The sequence below is a fragment of the Narcine bancroftii genome, chromosome 2 (genome assembly GCF_036971445.1).
Source record: "Narcine bancroftii isolate sNarBan1 chromosome 2, sNarBan1.hap1, whole genome shotgun sequence".
Lineage (NCBI taxonomy): Eukaryota > Metazoa > Chordata > Chondrichthyes > Torpediniformes > Narcinidae > Narcine > Narcine bancroftii.
This window is the reverse complement of record NC_091470.1, coordinates 81,541,356-81,554,485: the sequence shown is the minus strand read 5'-3', so window position 1 is coordinate 81,554,485 and position 13,130 is coordinate 81,541,356. Positions and strand designations below refer to the sequence as shown.

At 38.9% G+C, this 13,130-nt stretch overlaps 1 protein-coding gene and 1 long non-coding RNA gene across 7 annotated transcripts in view; one reads left to right on the top strand and one right to left on the bottom strand.

Moving 5' to 3' along the window:
- The window catches only part of exd1 (exonuclease 3'-5' domain containing 1), an 84,309-nt gene that overhangs the window by 51,987 nt on the left and 19,192 nt on the right, over positions 1-13,130 (top strand). For all 6 annotated transcript variants that reach the window (XM_069917257.1, XM_069917255.1, XM_069917256.1 and 3 more), the window contains exons 6-7: positions 10,596-10,682; positions 13,003-13,107. In XM_069917257.1, the coding sequence (XP_069773358.1) occupies positions 10,596-10,682; positions 13,003-13,107 (192 nt within the window). The remainder of the gene's footprint in view (positions 1-10,595; positions 10,683-13,002; positions 13,108-13,130) is intronic.
- Positions 4,798-8,611, bottom strand: LOC138753821 (uncharacterized). Its single transcript, XR_011351445.1, has 3 exons — positions 8,417-8,611; positions 7,122-7,227; positions 4,798-6,025 (listed from the first exon to the last, which is right to left on the bottom strand). It is a non-coding gene; the product is annotated as an uncharacterized lncRNA (long non-coding RNA).

Below are 13,130 nucleotides of genomic sequence, written 5' to 3'. Positions count from 1 at the left end.
ATAAATCTTCGTCCGCGAAGCCAAGCCAAAGAAAGAAAAAAAGAATGATGTATGGGTTATGCATGATTTGTTGTTTACTTTGTACTACCTGTATACAGTAGGAGGCTCAAAATAGTGATATTGTTCGGATGTTTTTAGTTTGACTGTTCCTCTGAGCTTGGACCAATTCCATCACTGCATTGCTGGAATCAACAAGCTTTGCACAAATTTGGATCAATGCTAACAGACAGCTTTTGACTTAATTACCAAGCCATGCAATGCTGCAGTATGCTGAGAGGTCAGCTGGTTAAGATTCTTAGAATGTTTTTGGCAGATTGTCAGAACTTCGTATGTAATTTCTATTTCATTCTCCCTCCACCTCTCTCACGTATGAATAGCATAGTTTGGGAGTATAATCCTGTAACTCCGAATTCACTATTAAAAGAAAAAAACAACATAGAATTGTGGAGGTATTCCACATGTCAGACAGGATCCATGAATTAGAAATGGTTAGTTGAAGTTTTGGTTCTGGAAAGAACATAAGAAACAGGAGCAGGAGTAGGCCATCCGGCCTGTCGAGCCTGCTCTGTCATTCATTAACATCTTGGCTGATCTAATCAATGACTCAACTCCACCGACCTGCCTTTTCCCCATATCCCTTAATTCTTTTTTTAAGTAAAAATCTATCTAATTGAACCTTAAATATGTTTAATGACATAGGCTCAATTGCTTCCCTGGGTAGAGAATTCCACAGATTCACTACTCTCTGGGAAAAACATTTTTTCCTCATCTCTGTCTTAAATCTACTCCCCTGAATCTTGAGGCTGTGTCCCCTAGTTCTTCTTTAAGATTTCCTCTCATTCTTTTGAATTCGGGTGAGTATAATCCCCAGGTGATTTAGTCTCTCCTCATGGGTCAACCCCCTCATCTCCGGGATCAACCTGGTGAACCTCCTTGGGACTGCCTCCAAGGCCAGTATATCCTTCCTCATGTATGGAGACCAGAACTGTACACAGTACTCCAGACGTGGCTTCATCAGTACCTTGAATAGTTACAGCATGACCTCCCTGCTGTTGAATTCAATTCCTCTAGCGATGGCGAACATTCCATTTGCCTTTTTAATAACCTGTTGTACCTGCAACCCAACCTTTTGCAATTCATGGTCAAGCCCTCCCAAGTCCTTCTGCACTACAGCATGTTGTACTTTTTCACTATTTAAATAATCTGCTTTTCTATTTTTTCTCCCAAAGTGAATGTCCTCGCATTTACTAATATTATGCTCCATCTGCCAGACCTTTGCCCACTCACCTAACTTAACTATTTCCTTCTGCAGCCCCTCCACATCCTCTGTACAATTTGCTTTTCCACTCAATTTAGTATCATCCACAAACTTGGCTGCACTACACTGTCTCCTCTTCCAAATCATCAATATAAATGGTGAACTGTTTGCCAATCAGAAAAACTCCCATTTATCCTCTCTCTCTGCCTTCCGTCAGTTAACCAATCCTCAATCCACGCCAATATACTTCCTTCCCCGACTCCATTCATCTATATCTTCTTGATAAGTTTCTTGTGCAGCACCTTATCAAATGCCCTCTGGAAATCCAAATATACAGCATCAACCTGTTCCCCTCTATCTACTGCACCCATTATATCCTCAAAGAACTCCAGCAAGTTTATCAAACAAGACCTACCCTTTCTGAACCTATGCTGCATCTGCCTGATGGAACCCCTGTGTTCTAAATGTCTCGCTATTTCATCCTTAATGACAGCTTCAAGCATTTTCCCGGCTACAGACGTAAAAACTGGCCAATAGTTACCCATCTTCTGCCTACATCCCTTTTCAAAAAGTGGCGTAACATTTGCTGTCTTCCATCTGCTGGGTCCTGCCCAGAATCCAGAGAATTTTGGTAAATGACAAAAGACAATTGGTCCTGGAGAAGGCCAATCAGCCCATCGAGCCATAACTCATCAACTAAAACTCCAACCATTTCCAGGACCAGGGGATTTGTCCACTTTCAGTCCCATTAGTTTGCTCATCACTATCTCTTCTGTAACAATTATTTTATCAAGGCTCTCACCTCCCTTCGCATCCCTAACACCACTTTTTGGCATGCTGGATGTGTCTTCCACTGTGAAGACTGACACAAAATATCTGTTCAATGCATCAGCCATTTCCTTATTATTTAATATCAATCTCCCTTTCTCATCTTCCAAGGGACCTATGCTGACTCCAGCCACCCTATTCCGTTTTATGCATTTATAATTTTTTTTGCTATTTTTTTATATTTTATGCTAATTTACTTTAATAATCCTTCTCCCTTTCCTTATTTCCCATTTAGTTGTCTTTTATTGCCTTTTAAAGTTTTCCCAATCCTTCAGTTTCCCACTACTCTTGGCTACTTTGTACACATGAGCTTTTAATTTTATACTTTCCTTTATTTCCTTAGTTAACCAAGGCTGGCTCTTTTTTGGGGATATACCTGTATCAAGAATATATTTTTGTTGAGCACTGTGGAAAAACTCTTTGAAAGTCTTCCGCTGTTCCTCAACCGTTTTGCCAACTAGCCTATGCTCCCAGTTCACGCTGACCAATTCCTCCCTCAGCCTGTTGAAGTCTCCCCTGTTCAAGCATAATACCCTAGTTTCAGATCTAACTATTGCACCCTTCCTCTGTAGGAGAAATTCAATCATACTATGATCACTTTTTCCAAGAGGGACCCTAACTACTAGATCATTAATTTTACCTCTCTCATTGCACAATATTAGATCTAAAATAGTATTCTCCTTTGCTGGTTCCTTAATATGCTGCTCAGGAAAGCTATTACGGATTCATTCTATGAAGTCATCCTCTGTCTAGACTCTCAACCAACTTGATTTTCCCTATCTACGTGGAAGTTAAAGTCCCCCACAACAATTGACATTCTTTTCTTACTTGCCTCAGTTATATCTTGGTTAATTGCCTGTACCACTGTGCTATTGTTATTTGGTGGGGGATAGACAACTCCCACCAGTGATTTTTTTTTTCCCTTTACTATTCTTAATCTCTACCCAGATTCTGTTCTTTAGATCTTGTATTGTCTCTCACAATTTCCCTGATCTCATCCTTGATTAAGAATGCCACCCCACCACTTTTACCATCCTGTCTATCTTTCCATACTACCTGGTACCCTTTAAAGTTTAATTCCCGATCATGCCCATCTTGTCACCATGTTTCTGTGATGGCTACTAAATCATATGCCTGGGTACCGATTTGCATCTCAAGTTCACTATCCTTGTTTCTAATACTACGGGCATTCAGATAAAGTGCCCTTATGCTCATTGTCCTTTTAGAATCTAGTGACCTCTTTGACTTTTCTGCCCTCTATTTTTCTTTTTATCTTTCCTAACTCTAGCTTTGGTCTCTGTACCATCTTTTTCATTCTTTCTTTGTCGATTCCCATGCTCCCGCCCCATTAGTTTAAACCATCTCCAACAGCACCAGCAAACAATCTCCCGAGGACATTGATCTCAGCCCTCAATTGAGACTCGATAAAGGGTTCAGATCATAAACGTTAACTATTTCTCTCCATGGCTGCTATCTGAATTGTTTGTTTAAGATCCCAGCATCTGCAGTCTTTGTGTTCCTCACTGTTGAAAGTACCTACCGCTGGAAATTCCATGCGATTTTTTTCAATGCTGGGAATCTTAACTATTTGCCACCCTTTCAGGAAAACCAGCTTCTTTCATATTTTTGTATTTATTGCTCACAATTTGTAAATATAATTTTGTCTCTGGCAGTAAAGCAGACTTTGGATTTTGACCAGGCATGAGATAGGTTTCAACATTGGTCACATTTCCTTGTTTTTATATTTGTCAGCAATTCGTGCCCTCGCTAAAGCATTTGACTGATAAAAAAAAATGTTCCAGATGAGCATGAATTAATTGGCTACTGGCACCTGTCATTTGCTGGTGAGGAATAAAAATGGCATTTCTCATTAGTAATGAAGTATTAAGCAGGTCAGGCAGCATCTGGAGAGGGAAACCATGAATGTGTTGGGGTAAGATTGGGTAAATTTGTTGTGTTCTACTTTCCTCCAGCCATTCACCAGACCGAACTTGTTATGAAAACAGACAACAAAAGCCCACTTGAAGAGAGTTGGGGAATAATCTTCATAATTGTACTAACAATCCAGTTTCCATGGACAGTCATTCATTTCCCAATCAAAAGTTATTCAGCCTATGAATGATAAAGGCTCTGACCAAAAAAATATCCTTACTGCTTTGCTAGTTGGATTATTTTTAAAATTGCTGCAGGCTAACAACTGAACCACCAAATGTTTTATTGTGTGTGGAAGAATATGTTTTGTTCTGTGGACTGCTTTGATATGCAAATGTACAATTAATGAATTCGCTCGACAAAACAAGGTAAAATATTGGTTCCTTATAGAATTCTCCACCACAAAACAGGCCCTTTGGCTCACCAAATCTGTGCTGACCATCAAACATTCATTTGCACTAATTTAAGACCAACCCTGTTTATTCTCTCCCACATTCTGATCAATTCCCCACAGATTCAACCATTCACTTGCATGCGAGGGACAATTAAGTGTTGCCAATTGGCTACTAATTAACTATATTTTGGATGCAAGTGGAAACTGGAGCATCCGGAGAAAACCACATGGTCTCAGGGAGAATGTGCAAACTCCACACAGACAACACCAGAGGTCATGATCGAACCTGAGTTCCTGGAGCTGAGAGGCATCAGCTATACTAACTTTGCCACTGTACCACCCTGTAATATGTTAGGTCTGCTTTGTTCATGAATGAGTGAGACAAACACCAGACTGAGTCGAAATCAGGGTTCTTTGTTCTTTATTACCGGATTGTAACACTTGCGACTAACAATGTTAGTCGGAGAATGCATTCTGCCGTTATCAGCAAAATGGTGATTTTTTATACCCTTGGATACATGCTTAGAACATCATCATATCATTACTTGTCCAATGACTAAAACTGTTGCTATCCTTTCCCTGCTAGCTTCCTGCCTCTCAATCCATCAATGTCTCTCTTATCTTGTAAGTACAAGGATGCATTCACATCTTGTTACAGCCCTGTACAGGGTAACTCCTTACACATTCCCATCTCATGATGTTTTACCTTACAAATATTTGTTCCCGAAAATACTCTATTTTTAGAAGGAGAATGGATAGCACATTGCATCACAACTGTTCAAGTTTAGAGCAATAGTGTTTAAAATAAAACAATGATTGCAGACTAAAATACCTTTTATTCTATGGTGGGAGTGAAGCAGACAATGAATTCAGGAGATCTTTGGTGTTACCATGGATGTGGTTGAGGTATGGTTGTTTTGTGGTTGCCTTCTTTCAGGTAACCTAAATACTTAGAATTTTCAAGCTGCAGATCTTCCATCATTTTGTTCCTTTGTTCTTGCATTTATATCTGTCATCAGCATCAAAGTTTTCCCAAACTGATGGGTAGGCACAAAAATGGAATGGTTACCTGACAGGCCTGCAGCATCTACTCATCCTACAAGTGAATCATGCAATTTTTGATCAATCTTGGGTATGAACATGATTCATTTAATAAAAAGCAATCTCAGTTCTGTTTCCTTTGGGCTTTTCCTGATCTTTTTTTCCTGTCTCATTCCTTCATTTCGTTTTCTATGTTTTTTTCAAGCATGTTTTAAATTTCTGTGTTTCATTCAGTATTTTTTTTAAATACTGTGGTCACAATTTCCATCTTGTGTAAATATTTGATATTGCATTCAGGTTTCTGCTAAAAACTTGTTCTAATGATCATCTTTATGAATGTGTTGTGGCTGTGTGGTGACTGAGAAGCATTTTGAGACTGAGCATGGACAACATGCGTATGCCTCTGCAAGTTGTACCACATTCTGACTTGGGAATGTATTGCCAGTCTTCATCAATGGGTCTAATACCTGCAATATCTTTGTCATTATCATTTTGTAAGCAACTTCAAGAGGTCTGCAGGAGCCTAAAGACCAGCCTAAAGACAAGCAATGGATCCTGATGATGTCCATGTTCTGCAAGCGAAAATAAAAATGCAAGTTTTTAACAACTAAGCTATGGTACAATTGTTTAAAAACAGTATTTTTCATTGGCTACTTTTTATGGGGTTCAGCAAGATTCAATTTGTACCATATTAATACTATGGCTATCTACAGATTTTTTAACTGAAGAGGCAAGATATGAACCACACCACACAAGTGGCTAGAAGGATGACTCATGTGCTTCTGTGAAAAACTACTTCCCAGTTTCCCTGCAGGAAATGTGTAGAAAGATAGGGGAGTAATCCTGGCTTCCATGTCATGCAACAATATGATTTGGTTCCCTAATGGTTCTTCTTTGATTTAAATGTATCACAACTTCTCACATCTGAGTAGTACCATTATGTAAGATGTTCTATACAATCAATTCTCATAAAATGAAATCAAATGGTGAATTTCTGGTGAGCAAGAGAAATTCTGTCATGTAACACTGGTGGCTAAAGGGTCTGTCATATCTTAGTGGGGCGAGGGAAGGGGAGATGCAGGAGGAAAACTGAAAATGTGGAGAGTGATTAAGGCTACAAGATTTTCTTTAAATGTGATGCAATGCAATGGAGTGAACTTGTGAAGATTATAACTGAGGCTTGTGATGAAGGATTGGGGAGGGTTTTGTTTATAGATTTTAGAGGAATGATGAGTCTTGAGGTGCTTGGGCTGAATGTTTGTTTTGTATGATGTAATCCTATGAATACAAACGATGTAGCAGAGTTTTGGCCATGTTGTTGCTCAGAGATAGTTGCAAACAAGAGGGTGGTACATCGTTGAAGGTAGCTTCCAATAGGAGTAAGCTGTTTAACCTCTGGAATCTGTTCTATTACTCATTTATCTAACTATTTTCACATGGTTATTTTCCATTCCTTTCACTATCGTCACCAACATTAATATTTCATAATTTCCGAAACAGTCAAAAAGATTATTGAGTCTATGCCCACACAGAGCAATCCAATCCCCTCTTGTTCAGTTACCTCGCCCATCCCTTCCCCTCCTCTCAATTCTCTTGTCATCCCACCTATGTTAGGGGTAATTTACAGTGGTCAATCACCATTTGTTGGGATATGAGAAAAATGCTTACTTAAAACCATGAGACATTGAAAGCTGAGGATCCACCCACTCTCTCAGGAGTTAGTTTAAAGAACAGCAGTGTGGCCTTGCCACTATTTATCCTCCAGTCAACGTCACTGAAAGAAAACAGATAATGTGATCATTATCGCATGGCTATTTCTGGGAATTTTCTGTGACTGGCTGCTGCGCTTCCTGCAGTACAAGAGTGACTGCACTTCAAAAATACTTTCTCTATACTTTACAAATGAACTTCATCAGCCACTGAAGTGGGACACCTCCTGTTAAAGAAATTGGTGAAAACATGTAAATTATTTAAAAATATGATTCATTTAAACATTAATATTTTTAAAAAAATATACACGGAAGTTTAACACAGGTAATTACCGGGTAATTACACATTTTAAACCAGCAAGTTGAAATAACATTGAAACATCTTCCTCACAGCTTCTGAGCAGCTGTTCCTTGTCTTTGATCCTGTTTTAAACTTATTTTCCAGCCCTGGGAACTGGGTAAACTAGAGATTAACAATACCAGAAGTATATTCAGACAGCCAGTAACATCTCTAACTCCTTTCCTGTAACTGAAGCCCTTGTGGGAGGTTTAGAGGCAAACTATTAGGTAAGGGGAAGAGAAGAAAAGTTTGGGAGGGGTAAGAAGAGGTGGTAACCGTGAACAAGATGGGGGGGGGTGGCCTTATTGAAAATCGTTTTAAAAAATCATGCTGTTATGTTTAAGGCTGTTCAGGAGGAATGTGCCATGTTGTTGATCAGGTTTACATTTGGCTTCATCCTGACAATCGATGAGGCGACAAACAAACATTGGCAAAAATGAGTCGAGAGGAATAAAACCTGACTGGTAGCAAGTCTTGATGAGAATATGGTTCTCTCCACCTCTCATGCCTGTCGTCCTGTACTCTATTATTTCTGGTCTCTCCCTCAGCTTTGCCTTTTTTATTTATTTTATGCATACAGCTATAGTATTTACATGCTGCTTCATACTCCAAGTGTGTTTTGATAGAGTTTATATGTGGAAACCTTCTGTTTTATCTTTGCATGTAATGAAGTCAAGCAAAAGGTGGAGAGCAAATTACCATTTTATTGGAACTCAGTCACTGTAACTGAACAAAAGAGAAAAAAAGATTGGTGAGGAGAGACATGCTAACATTAATTGGCTGCATTCAGGCAGGAGGAATGAATGGCTGGACAAGGTCCATGTATCCTTTCTCTCTGTCGGAAGGCACAGATGAGAACTACACTGGGGTAGCATTTATAAAAGATTTGATAGTTGGCATAATGTCAGACCTACCTGACTCAATACAGGAAATTCCAAGGAGCATGGAGGAGTCCACTTCTCAGATGAGTTTTGTACAAATCCAGGATATTTCATTTCTGAAATAACAAGCACTTTTGTTGAACAATCTGATGGAATCCTAACAGATAGAGGCCACACAGTCTTTGTTTCTTGCTGCGGTCTTATGCAAATTCAAATAGAACTCTGGTCTCTGGCACCTAGTACAAATTGAGAAATAGTTATTTGAGGTCCTCTAGAATAGCAAAATACAGTTCATGAACTGCGTGCTGATCTACAGCATTATAAAGATATGACTGCAACCTTGCCTCTAAACCAGAATCATTGTTCTTCCCCCATCATTCTGGTCAGACCCTTTTCCTTCAGGATCAGAGAATTCTTGGAGGAACAGGTGTGGAGCAGACAAATGTGGCTTGGGATTTAGGTACAGGAGTAGATAATTTAAGCAGTGGAACTAGATGGAAGTTGGAGATGGGGAGGGGGGTGGGAGTGGGAGAGGTTACCTAAAATTTGAAAAAGAATATTCAAGCCATAAGACTGCTTACTCAAATATGGTGCATTGTTCCTCACTCCTTCCAAATTTAGTCCTGATCTGAAATGTTAACTGATTATCTTTATCCATTGATGCTGCCTGACCCACTATGTCCTTCCAGCTTCTTGTTTGCTAACAGATGAAAGTTGAGTTTCTACACTTCATGACGTGGACCATGAAATATCGTGTGTACAAATAATGAGTAGAGGCCCTTTCTATTCATGTATAACTCAATGTTTCACAGGGGCCCTAATTGGCATAAGAGTATGTTCAAGGACAAGCTGCAGTATGGAGATACTGGCAAATCCATATGAATCCAATGGCACCTCCTCCTTACTAATTCAAAGTGCAAGAAGTTGCGTCTCAAATTAGTGCATTGTGATTTGTTCTTTAAAGACCAGCACAAATGTTCTGTACTGTGGAATGATCCAGAGGCTAGAAAGGTTTGAGCATGACTTTGACCTCCACAGTTTTTGGACAATCCAAAGCATCCTGCATACAATTATGTATCTCAGAGAGGATGGGTTTGGTAGACTTAAGTCTGCACACTGAGATTATGGGATTTTTTTTGGGTCTGTATACCCAACAGCTCAGTGTTTCTTGCTGCTGGATTCCAGCTTTGTCTTCTTCACTGGTCTTGAAGTAGCATGACACCAAAGGATCTCATAGCAAAAATTAACTTTTTTAAAACTAAGCTTAAAATGATCACAATACTTCAGGGAATGTGGAAAATGAGAGTTAAGATTATTGCTCAAATGTTCCATTATTAGCATACTGCCCTTTAATTGTTCCAATGGAATCCAATGCTTCATGGATGTCTTTTCCTTTCTGTCAATCAACAGTTGTTTGCTGCTCTTGGGAATTTAAATTCATGACAGAGTTGAATTCCATTGTTGATAATTGATATGATTCAGTTCAAGTGCTCAGTCCCATTTTACAGTTAACACAAGAATGATCTAATAATGATCACTATCCATTGCACAGCACTAATTTGACTTGTAGGCAAGAGTTTCTTATTCCTTTAAAATTTTCACATTTGAATAGGATTATAAATTAAACTCAATACAAAAATTAATGTGATAATAGAATACCATTGGATAAATTATTTGTAAAAATTATTGGAAGAAAATGCTGCTCATGGGTACTGAAAATGTTGAATGCAAAATATATGTTTCTCTTTCCAAAGATGCTGCCTTACCTACAGAGTGTTTCCAGCATTTTTTTGTTTTTTAATTTTCATGTTAATGGATAGTATTATTTATCACTAGATAACTAAATTCTGGTATGGTTGAGTGCTTATCAATGGCTCAGAATAAGACTATTGGACACATACACGCACTTATGCATACACACACTTATGGAGGGGTTCATTCCTAGAAAAACATTAATTTCTCTGCAAATCAAATCATTAATATAAGTTGACAAAATTAGTTGTTTTTTTACATTTTGTGGTATTAATTATTTTTCTTATGTACTGTATATTCCATAAGCATGACTTTTTTTTATTTGGTATCTCAAAATGGCACATTTCCATTATCCAATCTGCCTTAGTGTGGGGATATACTGTAGCTATAGTGGACAAAACCAAGGGGAAATAACTTTTGCACCGATCAACTTATTTTTAGCTTGACTTTTTTTTAACAGATCTTCCACATTAAACAGCAGAATGTTATTGGAGTTGCAGTGAAAGGTATTAATGTCTGCCGCTTTGGGAAGCTGTGCTGGATGCAGGTAATATTTCAACACACTATAATTGCTAAGTCATTGATATTCAAACATTTCATTTGTATAACTTTCATTGGAATATTTATATAATCCTCAAATTAAAGCACGACCTTCCTTGTGCAAGATTAATTCCAGCTGTTGGTTGTCCACTGGCCCCAGAAACCCTCGAAACCTAGTAGACTCTGCATGTTCCCTGTCCAGGGATGCCCAGACATGGAAATTTCTGGTAGACAGTTGGCTTGGGTGGAAATCTCAGTAGTCTGTTGCTTTAATCTGTGACTAGCCAGCTTGAACAGACCAAGGGGCAGAATTTCAACAAGGTCTTCCATCTAACTCTTAGCACTCCCATCATGCCAGATGCCCAAAGATCAGGAAAGTTGGGCTGAAGAATTTGAGAAGCAGCCCCTTCAAGTACTTAGAGGTATATAAACCTCTCACAGACCATATATACCAAGGATGTGGACTATTGTGGGCTGCAGAATGCTGTTTGTGTTTTTTTTTTGCAACTTAATGACTAAAGCTTTGTTTTACTTCCTAATCCTTTGTCTGAAAAGGGCCACAATGTTTTATTTTAATCCTCAATTTTTAACGTCTATGCTTTATTTAATGCACAGTAATTGTTATGTTTCAAATTTTGCATTGAAATACTTGGTGTGTGATCCTAGTGCCAGGCCATCTGAGCCAAAAAAAAATCAACATGTATGTATTGCTGGCAAAAATGTGCTCTGTCCAGTAAAATTAATTTAATTTTTTAATTTATTTCTTTAAAATGGTTCATGCTTGAGGGTTCACCTTGACTGCTAAGATGCTGCAGGATTTTCCTGAAGTTAATACATAAAATATCCTGTGGGCCCCTCTGCCCTTTGGTAATTTCACTCGCCACACCATTTACAACTTTGTTGATGACCAAATAATAATGGTGAATCAGAACATGGATGGAAATTGAGATTCCAGTTGTGTGGAATCGCACAATAATCTTGCTCTCATTGTCAGCAAGACCAAGAACTTATTGTGGACAGGAAAGGAAGCCTGGGGGAACTACACACCTGTCTTAATTGACAGGATGGCAGCAGAGAAGGTTGGTTCCTTCAAGATGCTGTACTTGTGCTCACATGTCCTCCCTCACTACCATTCGGGGCCCTAAACAATCTTAATTCAATCTTAATTGTGAATCTCCAAAGGTCATCTACTACATCTGGTGCTCCTTTTGTGTTCTCCTCTACTTCAGAGAGTCTGGGCGCAGACTGGGAGATTTCTTTGAGTACCTCTGCTGGGTCCGCCGCAGTAGTGGTCACTTTTTTAAATTCCCTGTCCCTTTCCCTTGTTGACGTATCTGTCTAAGGTCTCATACATTGCCAGACTGTGAGCACCTGCAAATTGGAGGAACAACACCCTTCAACCAGATGGCATGAACATCGACTTTTCCAGGTCTTTTACCCCCCTACCGCTCCCTTCTTTCCCCATCGCTTTTCCCCAAGCGCATGTTTTTTCTCTCTCTCTCCCCCTACCCCCTCCCCCCACCTTTTCCTCTATCTCCTTTTACAGAGCAAAGATATACTCTCACCTTTCCTCTAATCTTGTTTTTATTCTTCCCTTGCTGAATTTTGATTATTCCTTGGGCTCAGGCCTAAAACATGAATATATCTTTACCTCGTATGGATGTTGTGAGACCAGCATTTGTGTGTTTTACTACAATCACAGCGCCTGCAGCTTTATTGTTTCAAACATAGCCAAATTCATCATGGGCACTGATCTTCCGTCCATTGAAGAGATCTTTGTGAGGTGCGATCTCAAGAAGACAGCCAACGTCAAAAAGGATTCCTCTTCACCCTAGTGATGATATTTTCTTGCTGACCTCTTCAGTTAGAAGGGACAGAAGCCTGAAATCCAGCACCTCCAGATTCAAGAACGGTTTTTCTTTCGACAGTTTTCAGGCTCCTGAACCTCCCATACTTCCTCCCATAAACCATAAACTATAACTTTTTTTTTGCTCTGTGAATATTTATTTATCTATCCTTTTATTTTTATTATTTCCTTTTCTGTTTCTTGGCAAGTTGTGGTAATTTAATTTTTTGTGCCATTGTTGTGTAGCTAGGAGGCTGTAGCAAATAAGAATTTTAGTACATCTTTATGATGTACTTATGTATGTGATGATAAATGACTCTTTAGCCCAGCGCAGTGACTCGTTCAATGGAGCACTTTCATTGAGCTGGTAATCTTGTCTGAAACATTTGGTGTTCTGTTCCAATTCAGAGCCTTACTACATCATAGCTTTAATAAATACATTCCCACCTTTGTGTATTATTGTTGTTCATTTTATTTCTAGATTTCAACGAGTGATCGGATTTACCTCTTTGATATTTTCCTCCTGGGAGCAGGAGCATTTAAAAATGGACTTAAAATGGTTCTGGAGGATTTGGATATACTGAAGGTAATTATAGTTGGCCGCAGTTA